We start from the raw sequence: 22,008 nt of genomic DNA on the forward strand, positions 1-22,008 counted from the left end.
CATCACTACATACTGTTGCTTCTTCCTATTAATAGCCAAATTCACATTTTCACATTTCAATATTAAAATAATCTTTAATGAGTTGGAATTGTTAAAGAAACAGCAACAAAGCTAATTTCTTTATGGCATAGTCATTGCATTAATCATTCATAATGTTCTATTTCTATTTCAACTGTATTGCCTAAGGGACTACATCCTGTATATGATGTGTTTGAGTCACAGATTACCTCTTAAAGAATAAAACATCCGGGGTATAACAAACATCTGGGTTATAACAATCAAAGAAAAATATACTGAAGGAACATTAGGGGTCTTTGCTAAGTAGCTATAAATTTTTTGCTGCTTTCTTCAATTTTTATTCCTTTTTCTTTTGTTCTAGGCCAGCAGGAGAAAAATCTAATGTAGATGCTGTACTCCACTCTCTCCCAAATCTGAAATCTAAACAAAAAATTTTACATGGTTAGTGGTTCAAATGGTAGAGAGATTGATGATCAAGAAGGTCTACAACACTTGATTTGTAACTTTCTCAAGTCAAGTAACTATCTCATGTTACCAAAAGAACTTTAAAATCTATTGAACTTCCCTTTTCAACAATTCATTTTTTTTTCTTCATCAGTCTTTATTTTCTGAGGTAGGGATGTTCTTCCTCTAATCCCTTTAAATCCACCACTACTTCTAATACTACTACTATTCCTCTGCTTCAAAATAATTTCATAGCAATTGGTTCTAGAAGCCATCATTTATTATTGGGCCCATATTCCTTCCATTCCTTAATATTTTCAGTGACACCCTCTCCACTGATTCCTTTCCTCGTTCCATTAATAAGAGAGAAATAAATTCCCCACCTTGAAAATCTTCAATTCATCAAGAAATATTTAAACAACCTTTTAAGTACCCGTCATTATTAGATTTTGGAGATTCAAGTGCAAAGAATGAAACACTGCCTATTTGTAATGAGCTTACATTCTAATAAAACAAGTATATATGAAAGCATATACAGTATATACATCAAGTTAATAAAATTTCTAGGGGGCAGAGCCAAGATGGCAGCATGAAGGCAGAGAATTCCCAGAAACTTATCCAGAAAATTCCAAATGCTGTAAAATTATGACTAACCAAACTCTAGAGCAGCAGAACCCACAGGAGGACTGAGTGAAACAATTTTCCAGCCCAAGATAACTTGATAGATCCATGGGAAAGGTCTATTCCACCTGGAGCAACGTTGGAAAGAACCGCAGCATAGCTTGAAGCATAGCTTGCTGTCGGAGCAGACTAGCTTCAGCCTTCTAGGAATGCCTGGGTCCCTGAGAGGGTGGGTGGGATGGGTGGGAGGGAGGTACTTGGGTCCATGGCAGCGGAAGAGGTTTCCCCTCTTGACTCAGAGCAGCCCTACCCTGGGAACCTGTGGAGTTACCCAGCAGCTCTTTCCAGACTGCTTAGCCCATAGATAATAAGGTGTTAGGGAGAGATTGCAGAGGTGTCTCTGCTATCCCTGGGGCAGGACTCAGCTGCTTTGCACATATACAGAACTAGGACCCAATCTGGGCCCCCACACTACCACAGAGGAGCAGGGACCCTCCTCCCAGCTCCAGGGCACAGGGAGGGCTTATAGTCATCCATAGACCAAAGCACAGACTGGGAGAGCAGTCAGCCTCTTGTGAAACTGGAAGAATTAAAGGGGGAATCCCTAAAAGCTTTGGAATTATACTAAAATCTGGTCACAGGCTGGAGAAATGAGTGAACAACAGAAAAAAAATAATTTGACCATAGAAAATTACTTTGGACCCATGAAGGATCAAAATAGACACTCAAGATGACAAAAATCGGGGTGGCTAGGTGGTGCATTGAATAGAACACCAACCCTGAAGTCAGGAGTACCCAAGTTCAAATCCGGCCTCAGACATTTAATTACCAAGGCTTTGTGGCCTTGGGCAAGTCATTTAACCCCATTGCAAGTCAAAAGTTGTATCTAAAACCACCAAAAATAATTGGAGTTGGTCTCTAACAATGGAAAAGCTCAGAAAAGACTGAAAAACAAGTAAGGGTGATTGATAGAGGAAAAATTGGGAAGAGAAATGGGAACAGTGCAGGAAAATAATGAAAACCAAGTCAACAGCTTGGTAAAGGAGATTAAAAAAACACTCCCAAGAAAATATCGTTAGTTTTTGTTAATTAGATTTTGGAGTCCAAAAGTTTAATGATCAGAATGCCTCAAAAGCAGAATTGGCCAGATGGAAAAGAAGCTATCTGAGGAAAATAACTCCTTCAAATGTAGAATGGAACTAAGGGAAGCTAATGACTTTGTGAGAAATCAAGAAACAATAAAACAAAACCAAAAGAAAAACTAGTAGAAAATGTGTAATATGAAAATGTGAAAAATCACATTGGAAAAACACTGACCTGGAAAACAGATCCAGAAGAGAGAACTTAAAAATTAGCAGACTACCTGAAAATCATGACCAGGAAAGAGACCAGACTTCATTTTTCAAGAAATAATCCAGCAAAATTCTAGAAGCAGAGTATAAAATAGAAATCGATGACCACCTGAAAGATATCCCCCCCCCCCAAAAAAAAACCTCCCAGGAACATTACAGCAAAATTGTAGAATTCCCAAGTCAAAGAGAAAATACGAGCAATCAGAAACATTTCAACTACTGAGGCTCTACAATCAGGATTACACAGGATTTAGCAGCATCTACATTAAGGACTTGGAATATGATATTCCAGGAGGCAAATGAGCTTGGATTACAACCCAGAAAAACTGAACATCCTCCAAGTACAGGACTTGGGTGAAGCATAGAGAGGTTGGACAAGAAGGGTAAATTTAAGGATTTAATGATAATGAACTGCTTGTATTCTTTCTGCATGGGAAGAAGATACTGATAACTCATATGAACCTCATTTATTAGGGCAGTTAGAAGGAGCACATTTAGACAAGGCACAGGAGGGAGCTGAATATAATGGTATAATATAAAGATGGAGTCAGTGGGTGAAAAAGGAATGTACTGGGAGAAAGGGAAAGAAGAGAGGTAGAATGGGCTAAGATATTCCAAGTAAAAGTCAAGAAAAAGCTTTTGCAGTGAAGTGGAAAGGGGAAGGGTGAGTGGGAATGAGTGAGCCTTCATTCTCATCAGAAATGACTCAGAGAGGAAATACATGCTTAATAGGGTGGAAAAATCTATCTTACCCTGAAAAAAGAAAGGAAGGGAATGGGAGAAAGGGGTGGAGGTGATAGAAAAGAGGATCATGGGAGAAGATAGATAAAACAGAATAAATGTGAGTGAGACAGCAATACCAATTGAGGGGGGGGGGGAATACTGAAGCAACTTCTCTGATGGACTTAAGATAAAGAACGCAATTTATCCCAGAGCTGATAGTATCTGAATACAGACTGAAGTATGCTTCTTTATTCTCTCACTTTTATTTTTCTTGAGATTTCTCTTTTGGGATGGGGGGAGAGATTTGTTTACTTTCACAAGATTATTATAATAATGTGAAAATAGATAAATTATTAAAAATAAATGAAGCTTCTCATTATTCCTGGTAGTTTTGTTCTTTAAAGTCAAAATGAACACTAAATTAGTGAGTACTGAACCATTGCTCCTAGGGGAAATACAGGGTTAGCTAAGTTCTTATGAGCCTCTGGTCACATTTTTGTCAGCAGTTTTAAATGTATATTTCTTACAAAAAAATTATGTGTTAATTTCCTCTTCCTTTTTCTGGATGAGAGCCTATTGTTGATTCACTGGTACTGAGCTCATGGCCAACAGCATTGTAACTCATGCCTGGACAAAGTTCATCTAACACGTTTTCTCCTTCCTGTGCTTAGGACACTAGATGGCACTTCAGCACTACACCAGGGGCCATTTTAAGCCAGGAAATCACCCTCAAAATGCATAAAAAAGCAAACAAGTGGCAGGCTGAAGGAAGAACATTTTGTTTAAAGTGAATGCAGAAATAAGGCATCTTACCAACCTGCTATCGCAAGTTCTCACCACGTTCCAAGGACAAAATACTCCATCCTAATCCTTAATCTCTTGATTGTGTTGTCCTCTTCTATTAGAATATAAACTTTGGGGTGCAAGGATGGTCTCTCTTCGTGTGTGTGTGTGTGTGTGTGTGTATCTCCTCCACTTAGTATAGTGCCTGCCTTATAGTAAATTGTTAGCAAATGTTTTTTCACAGATATTTCAGTGGACTTTTTATAAATCTTCATTCCCTTTGATCTCTCTATAGCTTTTCCATTAAAGGATCATCAACTCCTCAAAAATATTTCTTTTGGGTTTTGTTGAGCTCCTTAGAAGCATCCTCTTTCTCCCAAACTATTAATTAGCCTTTCTCTATTGTCAACCCTTTGACTTCCCTGCTTATTTCCCTAAAGTTTCATTTATTTCTTTGCTATTATTTAATCTAAAGAGAGGAATGATAAACCACTGAGAAAAGGCTTTCCAGAGGAATTATACCTGCAAGCCTTTTTCTTGAAAAAGAAAGAAATGATGAGAAAGTATATTCAAGGCAAGGAGAATAGCCTTTGTGAATGCACTGAGGCAAAAGATGGAGAGATTTTGGATTCAATTGGTTTAATTTGAATGGAATATAGAATATGTGGAGGGGAGCAGTATGAAATCAGACTGGGGGGCGGCTAGGTGGTGCAGTGGATAAAGCACTGGCCCTGGAGTCAGGAGTGCCTGGGTTCAAATCCAGTTTCAGACACTTAATAATTACCTAGCTGTGTGGCCTTGGGCAAGCCACTTAACCCCATTTGCCTTGCAAAAACACCTAAAAAAAAAAAAGAAATCAGACTGGAAGGGTACAAAAGAACCTGATTATAAAGGACTTTGAATGCCAGGTTAATAGATTCGTATTTTATCTTAAGATGCTATAGAATGAACACTGAAGATTTTTGAACACAAGTGATATTCTCATGCTTTAGTAAGATTATTTTAGAAAATATGTGGAGAATGAATTAGAGAAAGACTGGAAATAAGATGACAAATCAACTTGTGGTCTAAGAGGTGCTGAGGGTCTGAATTGGAATAGGGGCTATGGTAACTAGAGAAAAGGGGATACATGTGATCGATATTGTAGAGCTAAACTGACAAGATTTGGCAGCTGACTAGATCCAATTCAAATAGTCATTAAGTTTCAATGATGTGTAAAACTTTCAGTGCAAAGACAAGACTAAAAACATTCCTTTAAGTAATGTTAAGCTCCTTTAAGGAGCTTATTTTCTATTGGAGAAATATGACATAAATAAGTATATACATTATAATTTGAGGAACAACAAGATAGCACTAATAAAGAGATCAGGACAAGCTTTGAGCAAATAAAGAATATTCAAAGTTGATTCCAATATCCAAAGTTGATACATCTAGGTGACTGGGAGTATGATGTCTTTAACAACAAAAGGGAAATTTGGAGGGACTATATAAAGGGAGAGATGAATTATATTCTGCATGTAATGAAAGAAAAGGAATAATCAGGAAGAGATGGAATGTTGAGAATCAAAGTTGTAAAAGAATCAGAAGCTTATGATATCAAGGGCATAAATTGAGCAACTAAACCTGATGAAAAGGGTGACCTTTTGGTCACCCTTTTGGCCACCCTTTGGAAGGTATTGAGGAATTTTGAGTCTCAGAATAAAAGATATGTACAATAGGTTGAATATAAGTGAGCCTTAATTTTCTTAGGAGACAAGGAAATCTGAGAAAGAAAAGGCAATGAGGTTGAGAATTTGTAACAGCTTCTGGGAGAACAAGAGAAAAAGCAGGCATAGAGAGGATACAGTTGTGATTAGAATTTGTAGTATTTTTTCAATTTTTTTTTTTTTAGGTTTTTGCAAGGCAAATAGGGTTAAGTGGCTTGCCCAAGGCCACACAGCTAGGTAATTATTAAGTGTCTGAGACCGGATTTGAACCCAGGCACTCCTGACTTCAGGGCCAGTGCTTTATCCACTAAGCCACCTAGCTGCCCCTAAATTTGTAGTATTTTAAAGTTGCATATCCATCAACATGGAACTCAAGTAAATGTTCCAATGAAGGTCCAGGTGATCAGGTTTCCTGCTGCCTCTTGATACATGCATTAAAAAAAAAGTGGGCAAGAATATCAAGGGATACATTGGAAAAAAATGATGAAAGTAATCCTGTACTTGTACATTAAAATAGATTGTGCACTTCTAACAGGATGGCTCCTTGAATGAAAGACAGGTCAATTAGCTCCCATGTACCTATTCCAGCAATAGCCCTCAAGTTCACACCAAACCAAATAATGACATAAAAATCCACTGAGAATCTTTGTGACTTTCTACCCCTGAACTGCACAAATAATCATCCAGAAATTTACAAACAATGGGAAAGGGGCCCATCCAGCAAAATTAATGCCAGCACAGGGTATATCCCCAGGGTGACCAAAGGTAAGACACACATGGTCTGGAAGGCTCTGTGCCTACTGGGAAAAAAAGCCCCCCCCCCAAGAAAATCCTAAAATGGTCAAAAAGTCCTTGGAAGCCTCAGGAAATGCCATTGATCAGTCAGTGACCAGTATGGCACCAGAGAACCATTGCACCCCAGGTCTGGGAACTGTGAGATCCCTAATGTTCTGACCTGAGATAGTCCTGAACATCCAACACTATGAACCTAAAACTCTAGAGTGGAAGGGGTTAAAATTGGGAGGTAGAAATCAGCAAAAGATCCCAGGGGACTCAGGGTAAAGACCAGACAGGATACTCCACGCAAAAGCAGAGAAGGGGGGGTGTAGTCCTGGCACAGTCTCAACTTAGTAACTAAAGTTGGAGATGAGTAACACAAAGAAATCAGCATTTTGAAATTTTTTGTAAATCTAGAGATCTTCCCAAAGAAGCAGCTCCATGAAAACTGAAACCAGAATCAGAAAAGAAAAAAAAATGGATTTTTCACAAGGACTACATGGAAGAATGAAAAGATTAAAAGCTCTGGAGGACAGAATTGGAAGGAGAGTAAGTAACTTAGAAGAGAAAATAGTAAACATCTTACTCTCAAATTGAACTCCCTGAAAATTAAAATAGACTAAACAGAAGTTAATGGTGCCATGAGATGCCAAGGAACATTAGAAAAAAATTTAAAATAGAAGAAAATATAACTGCTATAAAGAAAACAACTGACCTGGAAAACAGATTAAAGAGAAATAATTTAAGAAACACTTATGTCAAAAAAAATGAATAAAAATCTATCATTATCTACTAGAACCAAAGGGCAAAATAGAATCCACTGACCTGAAAAGAACGCTGAAAGGAAAATGCTGCCCCCCACCCAGGAATGTCAAAATCCAGAGTTCTCATATCAAAGGAAAAAAATAATGCAAACATCCAGAAAGGAGTTCTAATACCTAGGAAACTACCTACAATAACACCACACTAAGTGAATGAATTTATAAAAATACAGTATTGCAAAGGGTGCATACCCTTCAAAACTGAATATAATTCCTATGTGGGAAAAATGTTTAATAAAAAGAAGACTTATGAGTATTTTTTATGAAAAGACCAGAGCAGAGTAGAAACTCTGAAATAAAATCCCAAGAGGCCAGAGAAACCTAGAAAAGTAAATTGAATAATGAGGCAGTGGCTCACATTCTAATAGAAAAGAAACAAGTGTCTCTTCAGAGCCTTTAAGGTCTTCATAGAGTAGTGGGGGAGTTTAAAAAAGACAGATCATGGGGTGGATTGATTCTGTTTTGAGGGCTAAGAAGAGACACATGGGAAGAGAATGAAAGGATCCAAAACAATTGTATTTAGAGGCTTAAGTCTCACAAAATACATCCTTATCAACTTCTAAAATACTTGAGGTCTCACTTTACAATATAAACTTCTCAACATTTTGGAACTTTGTAGACATGAGAATTTATCATATCTCTCCTTTAAGGGCTTACTCTGAAGGTTAGCTGAAGAGTTGCTTGTAGCGATGCTTTTCCAATTGTCTACATACCTGGGTATACAATATATGTATTTAGTAAAATAAATCAATGAATAAATAAATATTACTTGTATTTCTTTTTCTATTGAGGGTACCAAGGGTCAGCATCATTCTTGACTCCTCACTCTAATTTTTGTCTTTTTCCCCCCTCCCTCCATTTCTTTGTCTATTTGCCCTTGTCTCCACTTATACAGCATTATCTCAAGTCCCTCATTACTTCTCACCTCACCTGTGCAATAGTTTTCTAATTTGTTCTCCCTGCCCCAAGTCTCTCTACTCTCATTCTTCCTCCACATAAATGACCAGTTGAAATTCCTAAAACATCTTAGATTGTGAACTCCTTGAGAGCGGGCACAGTATTTTTGCCTCTCTTGGCATCTGCATGGCATATTACAAGTCTTCTATCTCTCAATAAATTCTAAAGACTCCTTATTACCCCTAGGATCAAATACAGACATGTCTTGGTATTGAAAGCCTTTCATGACCCTTACATGCCTCTCTTTCCATCTTTTCTCCTTCATACACTCTCCATTCTAACTCTACAATCCTATGTAGTCTTCTTTTTCTTTGTACCCACAGTTCAGAAATTCTTACCAATATAGGGGGAAAAAAAGCTCTTGGAAAAACAATAAATTTAAAGAATCACCTATTTGCAGGTATCATTGTTATGTTAGGTTTTATTAAGAACTCAGAGATCTATGCAATAGTAAAATGAAAAGGCAAGATCCTGGTCTACTGGCAGTTTCTTATTTGGAAACGTCTCTTCTTCCCATTAAAACTTTTGGAGATTTATTGGGTTGCCATTAAGCTTGATGGAAAAAGGTAGATTATTGGTTTAAAACATGCCTCCTCTAAATGGAGATTTTTTTCAATGTCATAATACCCCTAATATTTGTTTTATTCTTTCATTTCTTAATGAACAAAAAAAAAAGAATATCTCCATATACAAAGTAGAAAAGAAAGAGGACTTTATGTAAATCTGCAAATCTCTATTATGTAAAATTTGCTTTAAAAACCACAAATATAATTCAATGTCAATTTCAAAACTGCACTGCTATCCAGTGTTTGCTTCAGAACTTCCTTCTGACCTCTATATTTAAAAACATGCTTCAATGACCTTTTTTCTTTTTTCTGCTATCACATACCCTATCAGGAAGATCATAAAAAGTTTTATGTAATAAATGACTTTTTAATTGAGTTCCAAAGGTAGCTAAAGATTCTAAAAGATGGAGGGAAAAAATGTACATTCCAGGTGTAAGGGGAAATCTAAGCAACAGCATGGAGTTGGAATGTTGGGTATGAGGAAGAGTAAGAAGACTAGGTTGGCTAGATTGTAGTATCTATTAAGGTTGGAAAAGAAGGTTGGAACTAGGTTAAGAAGAGTTTAAAAATGCTAAATAGAGGGTGTGCATTTTTAGCTAGGGGTAATAGGGAACTTTTGGAGTTTATTGAGGAAGGAAGTGATTTGATCAGACCTTTAGGAAAATCACTTTGGTGGGTTTGTGTGGCTTAGATTGTAAAGAAAATAATTAGAAGGCTATCATAATCATCCAGGTGAGAAATTAGGAGAATTTGAACTAATGTGGTGTTCATGTGATTGGAGCAAAGGGGATAGAAGAGGCAGATTTTTGAGGAGGTAGAACTGACTAGATCTGACAAAGGACTATCAGGTGAGTTGAGGATGACTCCAGGTTGGGCATGAAGTCTTCTGCCTGAGGCATAGACTAACAATTTACAAAGGTTCAACAAAGTCAACAAAGGTTGACTTTAAAGGAATGAACTTTTCAGGAACCTTCAAGAACTTTCAAATTTCAAAAAAATTGCAATCTATGTCAGTATAAAGAGTACTCACAAAGATCCCTGAAGTAAAACACTGAAATAAAAGCTGAAATATGAGCATGAATTTAATTTTGATAGGACATCACTACTGGAAACTGTCTCCCTTGTCAAAACTGAGGAACTGATCATTGGGGGACTGCATTAGGCTATTGTTTCTCATAATTTTGTGAGGAAATGCCTTAGGTTCTTGATGGCTGCAAAGAGATGAGAACTCAGGAAGCTGAGAACTGAAATTCAATTGTAGCTGTTGACCCCTCTCTACCCAGGTTGTCTCTCAAAGGCTGTTGTCCTCCTGCTGGCAATGCTATGACCAAAGACGTGAGAAATTCCAGGAAGGCAGTTCAGCTGCCTTTCACAAAACAAAAATGGATAGGCAAAGAATAAAGGGAGAGGAGAGCTAGATCAAGGCCAGCGTGGCAGGACTGGCCTGAAAGGAATGAAAATGCAGGGGAGAATTCCAGAAGAGAATCTTTCCTTTCCATAGACTCCTTCCCTTCATCCTCACTCATTCTAATCCAGAAGTTAAAGGTAGAAGATTCAGTGCAGCCATGAAAAAACAGGATTGGCTCCTAAAGGTTTAATCATCCGAGCTCTTCCTAAAAATCTCTCATCCTTTCTAAATTGGTAAAATCCCTCCCCTTATCTTATATTCTCTCTCTTTTCCTTTTCTTTTCCCATCCTGTGGTTGACACTACCATGTGATTTTGTACAATCTGAGGAGTAGTGGTGCCACAACTGTTGGGAGAGAGCCCCAACAGCATCCCTGGTTCTGTTGTTTTTGCCATTGCCATTGCCACCTGGATGGAGGGTTTAGGAAAGCCTATAGCTAAGATACCAAGATCCACCATGGCGATGAGAGTTATAAAAATGGGAAGGAGAAATAAAGAGGATTGGATGCTGATCCCTCTTTACCATCCCCTCAAAAAAAAAGCACCATCTGATTACTCTTCATAGTTTAGTGTATTTGTCCAGTTGAGAATTTCATCCACTTCCCATTCCATCACTGAGTCCATTCCACTTTCATCGATTGCTTTTATCAATCCTTTTGTTGCTTTAAGAATTAAGTCTGTACAAAGAGGATCTGCTTTCCTAGTTTCCAGGCTTCCTGCATAATACCTGAGGAAAGAGGAGGGATTATGACATAAAACATTTGGGTGATTATGAGCAGATAATACTGATTATTTCAAGTGATAGTAAAAAGTTTACTTATCAATGAACTTCACATTTCAACTTTACATCTCAGTGGGTTCAAGTCGGTTGTATACCGACAAATAATTAACAAGTGGCTCTCTAGGGGAAAGAAAAGTTTGAGTTTGTCCGGCGGAGGGCCACGGAGGCAGCGCAGCGCGGCCCGGCCGGGCCGGCCCGCCAGGAGGCCGCAGCAGGTGCCCGCTCCCGCAAGGTCTTCATCCAGCGGGACTACAGCAGGGGCACCCGGTGCCAGTTTCACACCAAGTTCCCCGCCGAGTTGGAGAACCGGATTGATCGGCAGCAGTTTGAAGAAACAGTTCTTACTCTAAATCATCTGTATGCAGAAGCAGAAAAGCTTGGGGGCCAATCTTACCTTGAAGGCTGTCTAGCTTGTTTGACGGCATATACGATCTTTTTGTGCATGGAAACACATTATGAGAAGGTTCTCAAGAAAATCAACAAGTATATTCAGGAACAGAATGAGAAGATTTATGCTCCACAGGGCCTTCTTCTGACAGACCCAATTGAGAGAGGACTCCGTGTTATTGAAATTACCATTTATGAAGGCAGAGGCATGAGCAGTGGAAGATAAACCATGGAGTCTAAGAGTCCATCTCAGCATGGGACTCTCTTCTGTCCACCGGCCAACTGCAGAGTGTCCCCTACCTCCTCTCCAAGCATCATTCCTTTGTATCTGCTGCCAGAGCCACGGCATGGTTTTTGCTGAGGGGTGAGCTATGCCTGTGACCTGCTGATCCATCTCCCAGACCTCAAAGAACTCACAGGATTGCCAGAAGATCTATTTCTACTGTTGGTTTCTCATATTGAAGTCATTGGAAAGATAATGTATAATGCTATTTGTTTTTAATGTAGCACTTATTACGAAGTGAACCAGTATTTCATGTGATTTCCAGTTACCTTGATTCTCCTTGGAGAATTTTATATCATTACTGCATTGCCATGAATGTTGGGAGGATGTAGTATGTGTTGCTTGTTTTATTAAAACTATGTAAGCACAATAAAGTGGATGCTAAACCGTCAGACCTATAGACATCCTTGCTCTGTCCCTTAATGTGTAATAAGCAAGTGTAATGAACATTTTCCTTATGGCTTTATTATAAATATATCTTATGGGGAAAATAATCTGGTAGGAATAATACTGTATGTATGTGCTCATTTTTAACTATTTCCACTGGCAAAACTTAATGAATCATAAACTTTTCTTTTTAATTCAGTATTCAGGATGCACATAGATCTTGTAATTAGTTCAAGTAAAATAATATGAATGTTTCCTGAGTAAAATTCCCCAAAACCTAAGTTAATATTTGTTTTTCTTTTACCTACATTCTTCATGGCATTGTTTTCCAAGACCTCTAAATTAAGTTAATCATTATGGTTTGAGAGCATTGTTCTTTGGGAAGAGCTAAGGAATTTATTTACTAGAAAAGAAAGAAAAAATTAAAGTTCTACTTCCAGTGATATTGTAGGTGCTAAAACTGGATCTAATCTTCCAGATTTAATTTCTGTTATGGATTTGTTAGTCATTCATCTAATCCCAAGAAGCTTGTATAAAACCCTTTTTGTTTTCTATAGCCTGTAACAGTATGTCTGTCTGCCTTTCACACCCATTGCAATAACTTTGCCCAAATATTAATGCATTTTCTTAAATAAAAAAAAGTTTAAATTTAACCTCTTTTATTTACATTTTCTCCATCACTGTCTTAAGTCTAAACTGACCATCAACAAAACAAACCATGCTCTAATTTGTAGTTTTGCTGCTTTCTGGGGAGTAAATTGAAATTTTAACAACTGGCTCACTAGAGCCTAGTACGAGGTGGCTCCAACACACCCCTGATTAATTATAAGGTTACAAGGAAAAAATAAATCATTAGGTAATAGAGTCAAGGAATTTCAAAAATGGAAAAGATCTGCACTTTACAGATCATGAAGTGGAAGCTCACAGAGTTGAAATGACTTGCCCAAAATCTCACAGGTAGTTTTTTTGTCCTATATTAGTTGTATGTACATAAATATGCATAAATAGAGAAGCTAGGTGGTACACTGGATAGAGTGTCAGGCTTGGAGTCAGGAAGACTCATCTTCCTCAGGTTAAATCTAGCCTCAGACTTTTACTAGCTATTTGACCCTGAACAAGTTACTTAAGCCTGTTTGCCTCAGTTTCCTCATCTAGAAAATGAGCTGGAGAAGGAAATGACAAACCACTTCAAGATCTTTGCCAAGAAAACTCAAAATGAGGTCGTGAAGAATCAGAGACAATTGAAAATGATATAACAACAAACTGCATAAACACCATGCATCAATCCCATAGTGACCAGTGGAATAAAAAAAAAGCTATTTGTTCTGAGCCAAAAGACTGGTTTTTTAAAACTATTTTCTATATGGATATTTATTTTCAATTTAATATATTTAGTAGCCAATTCATTCTGAGATACAGGAATAATGCTCAGTCACTTTCTGAGTAGGATATACTTAACAAGAGGAGATATATTTTAGAGTATCAATAGCAAATTTTAAAAATTATCTTCATTAGCAAAAGAAGTATGATTTTACATTTTTCTATATTTTTTAGAGACCAATATGATCAATTCTAATGTCTGGAGAGACTGGCAGCACTCTAATGATGTCTGGACCTACTGACTCAAAGCTATTAAAATTCAATCCATGAATTTTTCTTTTTATAGGTAACATTTCCTCTGGGTGTGGGGGGGGGAGTCACTGGTAAGTAACAATGATATTTTTAAAAAATATCAAAACATTTAAGAAAAAAATGCATGGAAGCACTTTTTGAAATGACTGGTCCTCACACATACATGCACTCAAGATCAGGTTTAACTACTGAATTGACCATTCTCTAATACTCAAAAAACAATTCATAAAAATTCTAGTACTTTTTTTTTGCAGGACAGTTAGTCATAGTACATTAATAAAGAGAGTACTAAACCTAATACTATTAAGGTGAAGTTGTTTGAATAGTTTAGTATTTGGTACTTAGTATTTATTTTCAAATACTAAAGCATTTCATTAACTCAAATTTTAGAACACTTTCAGTCATTTAACTTCTGTCAAGCACTTTGAAAACCTATGACAATATTTCTGCTACATATTTTATTGAAAATGTTCTTCTCATCATTTGTAGTAAATAATACTATTGATGCAGGAAAATGATGTAGAGAATTATGAATGTAGCAGAAACAAATCTGTAATCTTTTAATGCCGTTAAAATCAGGGAATCTATAGAAGTCTGCCTAACTCTTTCTATGAAACCAATATGGTACTGTTACCTAAACCAGGAAGAGTTAAAACAGAGAAAGAAAATTATAGACCTATTTCCCTGATGAATATAGATACAAAAATCCTAAATAAAATCTTAGCAAAACGATTACAAGTCATCACTAGGATAATACATTATGATCAAGTAGAATTTATTCCAGGAATGCAGGGTTGGTTCAATATTAGGAAAACTGTTAGTATACTCAATTATATCAACAACAAACCTATCAGAAATCATATGATCATATCAATAGATGCTGAAAAAGCTTTGGACAAAATACAGCATCCATTCCTATTAACACTAGAGAGTGTAGGAATAAATGGGCTGTTCCTTAGAATAATTAGCAGTATCTATCTGAAACCATCAACAAGCATTATATTCAATGGGGAGAGGCTAGAGGCATTCACAATAAGATCAGGGGTCAAACAAGGGTGCCCATTATCACCACTACTATTCAATATTGTATTAGAAATGTTAGCATCAGCAATTAGAGAAAAAAAGAAATTAAAGGAATTAGAATTGGGAAGGAAGAGACAAAACTCTCACTCTTTGCAGATGACATGATGGTCTACCTAGAGAATCCCAAGGAATCATCTAAAAAACTACTGGAAACAATTAGCAATTTTAGCAAAGTTGCAGGTTATAAAATAAACCCTCATAAATCCTCAACTTTTCTATATATGTATAGCAAGAAACAGCAGGAAGAGCTAGAAAGAGAAATCCCATTCAAAGGAACCTCAGACAATATAAAATATTTGGGAGTCTATTTGCCAAGACAGACTCAGAATCTTTTTGAAAACAATTATAAAACACTTCTCACACAAATTAAATTAGAGTTAAATAACTGGGCAAATATCAACTGCTCATGGATAGGTAGAGCTAATATAATAAAAATGACAATTCTACCAAAACTAAACTGTTTAGTGCCCTACCAATCAAAATTCCAAAAAATTACTTTAACGAGTTAGAAAAAATTGTAAGTAAATTCATATGGAAAAATAAAAAGGCAAGAATTGCCAGGAGCTTAATGAAAAAAAGTGCAAAAGAAGGTGGCTTAGCCCTACCCAATCTAAAATTACATTATAAAGCATCAGTCATCACAATTGTTTGGTATTGGCTAAGAAATAGAGTGGTGGACCAGTGGAATAGACTAGGCATAAAAGCAGGAGATGATTATAGTAATCTGCTGTTTGCCAAACCCAAAGAGTCTGGCTATTGGGATAAAAAACTCCCTCTTTGATAAAAATTGCTGGGATAATTGGAAGTTAGTATGGAAGAAATTTAGATTAGACCAACACCTCACACCCTTTACCAAGATAAGATCCAAATGGTTACAGGACACAGACATAAAAAACAATACTATAAGCAAATTAGAAGATCAAGGACTATTCTACCTGTCAGATCTATGGAAAGTGGAACAGTTATGACTAAGGAAGAGTTGGAGAACATCACCAAAAACCAATTAGATGATTTCTATTACATTAAATTAAAAAGCTTTTGCACAGATAAAACCAATGTAACCAAGATCAAAAGAAATGTAATAAATTAGGAAACAATCTTTACAACTAATGATTCTGACGAAGGACTCATTTCTAAAATATACAGAGAACTGAGTCATATTTTTAAAAAAAGGCATTCCCCAATTGACAAATGGTCAAAGGATATGCAAAGGCCATTTAAAGATGAGGAGATCAAAGTAATCTAATCCATAGCTATATGAAAAAATGCTCTAAATCATTAATTATTAGAGAAATGTAAATTAAAGCTTCTCTGAGGTACCACCTCACACCTCTCAATTGGCCAGTATGACCAGGAAGGATAATGATCATTGTTGGAAGGGATGTGGGAAATCTGGGACACTATTACACTGTTGGTGGAGCTGTGAACTCATCCAACCCTTCTGGAGAGCTATTTGGAACTATGCCCAAAGGGCAACAAAAATGTGCATACCCTTTGACTCAGCAATACCAATATTGGGTCTATACCCTGAAGAGGTGAGGAAAAAAGGGTAAAAACATTACTTGTACAAAAATATTTATAGTAGCCCTGTTTGTGGTGGCAAAGAATTGGAAATCCAGTAAATGTCCTTCAATTGGGGAATCGCTTAGCAAATTGTGGTATATGTATGTCATGGAACACTATTGTTCTATTAGAAACCAGGAGGGAAGGGATTTCAGGGAAACCTGGAGGGATTTGCATGAACTGATGCTGAGTGAGATGAGCAGAACCAGAAAAACACTGTACACCCTAGCAGCAACATGGGAGTGATGTTCAGCCTTGAGGGACTTGTTCATTCCAGCAGTACAGCAATCGGGAATAATTTTGGGCTGTCTGCAAAGGAGAGTACCATCTGTATCCAGATAAGGAGCTGTGGAGTTTGAACAAAGTGCAAGGACTATTCCCCTTAATTTAGAAAAAAAACAGATATCTTATTGTCTGATCTTGTTACCTCTTAGACTTCTCTTTAAGGATATGATTTCTCTCTCATCACACCCAATTTGGATCAAGGTACAACATGGAAACAAAGTAAAGACTGACAGAGTGCTTTCTGTGGGGGGGGGGAAGCAAGATTGGGGGAAAATTGTAAAACTCAAATAATATCTTTAATAAAAATAAATTTAAAAAATAAATAAAATCAGAGAATCTTACTAAGGGTGCTCTTGAGAAGTAAATTGACCCCTGTTGTTTCATTGTTTAATGTAAACTTTGAATCCCATCTGCCAAAGGGCAAGGCTATAAAACCTGAGCTGGACCTCTGCTCCTCTCTCTCTCTCTCTCTCTCTCTCTCTCTCTCTCTCTCTCTCTCTCTCTCTCTCTCTCTCTCTCTCTCTCTCGTCCAGTTGATGCTGCTGGACTGCTCTCATCTCTCTCTCTGCCTATCTCCCTCTCTCTCTGTCTCTTTCTCTCTACTAGACAATCATGCCTAACCTTTGGTTGTCTTAAGTGCTTGTTTAAGTTTTTAACCTGTTTACTCTATTTCCTAACAGAATCCTGAGCACTTGTAACATTCCAGAGAGAGTGTGCAAATTCCTTTGCTTTTCAGTGGCTCTGAAATTTCTGTTTCTTTGGTGACCCCAGATCCCAGCAGCAATACTGTGATACAGGAAAAAGGGCTGGCTCTCTTAAATTTGTGTGGAGAAATTCTAGGTGAAGACATCCCCTTTATCCATGCAGGTGGTACCTCTCTTTTGGAGAGCTGTCTAGAACCTGGGAACTTGAGTGACTTCCTACATTCTCATTTCTAGGCCATATCCCTTCTGCAAGGAATACTAGATTCAAGGCTTAACTTCAAAAGTTGGGGCAACTAGGTGGTGCAGTGGATGGAGCATAACTGTAGTAAAGTATATACTGACATGACAGCAGAGTGGCTTATTATCCGATTGGTGGGAAAAAAATTGTTAGTTCTAAAAAATGATATTTAACTGTTTTATTAGTAATAGCCAACCTCCAAAAAAAAATTTCTAAAACCTGTCACAAACCTTTGTATATTGTTTAAGTAAAAAAATTTACTTACATTTGTCTCATCCATCTAATTTTTTTATGTTTCCTTCTTATGTTACTGTCCTGCCTTCTCTTCAGTTTGGAGAAGTGAAAATCAATTGTTCTTCTATTTCCTTCTTCAGTGATCTCATCAATGTCTTTCCAAAACTGTTGACAAATGATATTATAAAAACACTTTTATACTTTTGTCTGTGATATGGAGTGCTATCTCTTTGTATAGCAGAGGTCATAAGATAAAGAAATAGGAGTCATAAGATCTTTTTTATGATTTCACAAAAGAATCAAGCTAGGAGGGGACTTTCTAGTCAGAGCAGAAACTATTGCTATTTACACTCAGATCAATCAAAACCAAAACACAGAGCAAGTGAAGCTGGGGTGGGGGGCATTACTAGCCAATCAGTAAGAAACAGAGTGATTTAGATTTAAAGGTGTAATTTAAGTAGCTCTATTTGCATCCCAATGAGCTTTATCAAAAACCTTTCATAAATACATTATCTTGAACCTTCTATTAATTATATAGGATAATATGGGCAGGTGTAGTATTTGTTTTAGAGATTAGGCACTAAAGATAAGAGAATAAGAGGAAGGGAATAAGAAATAAGCATAAGAGCAGAAAAACAGAAAAGGGTATGATTATGAAGGAACTTAAATGTCAAAAATAAGCTTTTTTATATTGAATTCTTAAGGTAATAAAGAGTCACAACTATTATTGAGTTGGCAATAGACTGGATGTAGGGGAAGAGGAGGTAGAGAGTGAGGAATCAAGGATGACCACAGGATTGTAAACCTGGGTGACTAGGAAGGATAATGGTGCCTCTGACAGTAACAAGAAATTTCAAAAGGGGGAAGACTTGAGAGGAGGATAAGAAGTTCTATTTTGAACATGTTAAGTTTGAGTTATAAGTTAAAAGTTTGAGCCTAAACATGAATTACCTGAAGAGGATTTCTTTTCCTAATCTGGGAATGGTTCAGAACATTTGAAATTGTAGGCCTTGGGGGCAGCTAGGTAGTGCAGTGGATATAGCACTGGCCCTGGAGTCAGGAGTACCTGAGTTGAAACCCAGCCTCAGACACTTAATAATTGCCTAGCTGTGTGGCCACTTAACCCGGTTTGCCTTGCAAGAAAAAAAAACAAACAACAGCTTAAAAAAAATTAGTATGGCTCTGGACCATATTGTTTCCATGAAAACTCATTTTATATACCTTATCCTCTCAAAACTATGAAAATCTACTGTTTTTTCACCAATCATTTTTGAGCCTAGCTCAACAATTCATCATTGTCTTGACATGCAAAGCAGTGTTCTAGGTATTAAAGGAGATAAAAAGATAATGATGAAGGCTACCAATCATCACTGAAGCTAATGTGTAGTAAAACATCACAGGATAAACCTTTCCTTGATCATAAGAAGCCCCATATTCAGAAAGACCAGGGAAGTTGAGTGTGAAGTCAACAAAATTTCAACTTTCTTTTGTTTGCAGACATTGCATTTCACTTATTTCACTGACCAGATAATACCTAAGAGCATAGTATGAAGGGTACAGGATAGCTTAAAGTTGGCCTGTAGACACAAAGATTAGTAAATTTAAGACTAAGATATATGACTATATATTGAAGTGAAATCAAAGTTGCCACGAGTGTTGTTTTAAATCAGCAATGCTCATTTTTCTGATCTTCTTATACTTTATTCTCTTCCATGTATTCACTTATCTTTAATGCCTAATCTGTAAAATACTATACCTGCCTATACTAATCCATATAGTTAATAAAAGGCACAAGATACTGTATTTGTGAGAGGTTTTTATGGCCATAAAAGATGTAGCAGGCAATTATGTAACATGTCTATGTTCTTGAAATTTATTGTAAATTAGATTTCCCAAAAGACATTACATGTATATAAAATATAAAAGAAAAATTATTACAATTTTTACTTCACTTACTCTTTTGGAAACAGGTCTCCAGCCATTGTTCTCTACACGTTTGTACCAGCCATCACGGTCATCTTTTAGATATTTCTTATCAAATTTCAAATGTGATGGATGCTTTGGGACAATATTCACATAATCTTTAGGACTGTTAGCACACATATCTACAATAGGTCTGTGAGTGAAAATTTTATAATATATATTGGGAGGAAACTTCTCCTGTGATTGAAAAAAATAAATAAATTTAAAATCCAATTGTAATCATACAATAAAAAAGTTTTATGTTTAAAATAATTATCCATTTCAAATGCCAATCAATTAGGGAAGATTTTGGATAATTTTAAGACTATTAAACAAAAATAGTTCCATACTTACTCCACCTAATCTGAACCGAATATTAATTCCAGAAGCAGCATCTAGAAGCTCTGCCTAAAAGAGAACCAATACTTTGGTAATGCTAATTAGCTTAAAACACACACCAAAATCATTATTAACTGTAATCATGTGATCAAATATGTTCATATTTGTTCGACCTTGTCAAATCTGATATTCTTTAAATTAGGTTTTTGCAAGGCAATGGCGTTAAACGGCTTGCCCAAGGCCACACAGCTAGGTAATTATTAAGTGTCTGAGTCCAGATTTGAACCCAGGTACTCCTGACTCCAGGGCATGCAAGTTGTTTGTAGAGATTTCCCTTTTTTCCCCTGTTGCAACTTCTTACATTCCTTAGATCTTGATGATTTTCAATTTGAACTGGTATTAACAGAAAATTCAGAGAAATGGAAGAAACAGTTTTTCTGGCTGATCTGAGATTGGGCTTCTTCCTAATTCAGTTCCCAGGCATGTGGTATTTTCAGAAAAGATGTCTCTCATCTGGCAGAATAAGAATTTTAGTTTGAGATTTGGCTACCCAACCTGACATCCACCTGATGATACAGACATCTAAAATACATAAGGACCCATTGTCCTTTCTTGTATATCTCTGATTTTTTATGGTAAATTGCTATAATCATGTCAGACAATCAATATTAAAATCAGGTATAGAAATTTGGCCTACATTCATCTAAATTTAAAATAGCTAGATTAATGTATAGTTTGGCATAAATTTATGAAAGTTTATTTGTTAAATGCAAAGGTATTCTCCAAATAGGGGAAATACAAAAATAATGATCTCTGTATGTAACTGAATTTTCTGTTAATACCAGTTCAAATTGAAAATCATCAAGATCTAAGGAATGTAAGAAGTTGCAACAGGGAAAAAAAGGAAATCTCTACAAACAATTTGCATTGAAGAAATCTCTGAAGCTATAGATCTACATCAAGTGTTACAAAAGAAAAAAATGTGGGGGCGGCTAGGTGGCAGTGGATAAAGCACATGCCCTGGAGTCAGGAGTTACCTGGGTTCAAATGAGGCCTCAGACACTTAATAATTACCTAGCTGTGTGGCCTTGGGCAAGCCGCTTAACCCCATTTGCCTTGCAAAAACCTAAAAAAAAAATGGACTTGATCTTCCCTTGCTACTGTGTTTTTATCATGTCTATCCATATATATATAATTAAGATTGCTCCCTTTTAAATCTCTGTAATTTTTTTATTATTTATTATATATGATAGGATATATAATATATATTTATTAATATTATTTGTATTGTTATTTATTAATATTATTTGTAATTGTATTACCTGCCCATGGTTCTCAGAAAAATCTAAAATTCCACTGATATATGATTTCCCAATTATCTTATTATCCTAAGTTTCTATATTATTGATCTATGAATGACGTCAAATTAGATAAAATGGGAGATTGTCGATTCTGATATTCTTTAAATTAGAATTAAAATATTTCTGATCTATATTCCTGATCAAAAGCTGTTCTATCAGCCTCTAATTGAGGTCTGTAAGTTTGGAATGTTCACCGTCTGCCCTTCTCAAGATCTCTGTCTCTAGTTATAAATCCAAAGGGAGGCTCTTTCTGTGTGAAACAGCCTAATGCCCCTCTAATTGCATCTGCAAGTTTTATGAAGAAGCTGTGTGAACAATCAGTTAAAGACCATCCTGAGAAGGCAGGAATCTGCTCTTGTTACCTAAATGAGAACTTGAATAAATTCTTGTACTTATGACATTTTGGAAAGGAAGAAACTCCAATGTTTTATATGTCTATATCATATCTAATAGCATGTAAAACAGTGTCAGAAGAAGAGACAATAGTCCTGGGCTAATTGGATCTTTTGTCAGTTCTGACATGGGACAGATCTCATGGATGGGTTGGAGAATCATAATCAATGATACTTATGTACAAATGTGTAACCTGATTGGT

At 36.4% G+C, this 22,008-nt stretch overlaps 1 protein-coding gene and 1 pseudogene across 1 annotated transcript; one reads left to right on the forward strand and one right to left on the reverse strand.

Moving 5' to 3' along the window:
- Positions 1-46: 46 nt before the first annotated feature.
- Positions 47-20,117, reverse strand: LOC141508219 (protein MFI-like). The gene is made up of 6 exons (XM_074216634.1): positions 20,068-20,117; positions 19,708-19,911; positions 17,783-17,916; positions 10,731-10,901; positions 7,903-7,958; positions 47-438 (listed from the first exon to the last, which is right to left on the reverse strand). Exons 2-6 carry the CDS (start codon positions 19,852-19,854, stop codon positions 356-358), a joined length of 591 nt encoding a protein of 196 aa, XP_074072735.1. The 5' UTR covers positions 19,855-19,911; positions 20,068-20,117; the 3' UTR covers positions 47-355.
- LOC141510224 (golgin subfamily A member 7 pseudogene) lies at positions 10,998-12,025 on the forward strand (annotated as a pseudogene).
- Positions 20,118-22,008: the final 1,891 nt, after the last annotated feature.

Source organism: Macrotis lagotis, chromosome 1 (genome assembly GCF_037893015.1).
Source record: "Macrotis lagotis isolate mMagLag1 chromosome 1, bilby.v1.9.chrom.fasta, whole genome shotgun sequence".
Lineage (NCBI taxonomy): Eukaryota > Metazoa > Chordata > Mammalia > Peramelemorphia > Peramelidae > Macrotis > Macrotis lagotis.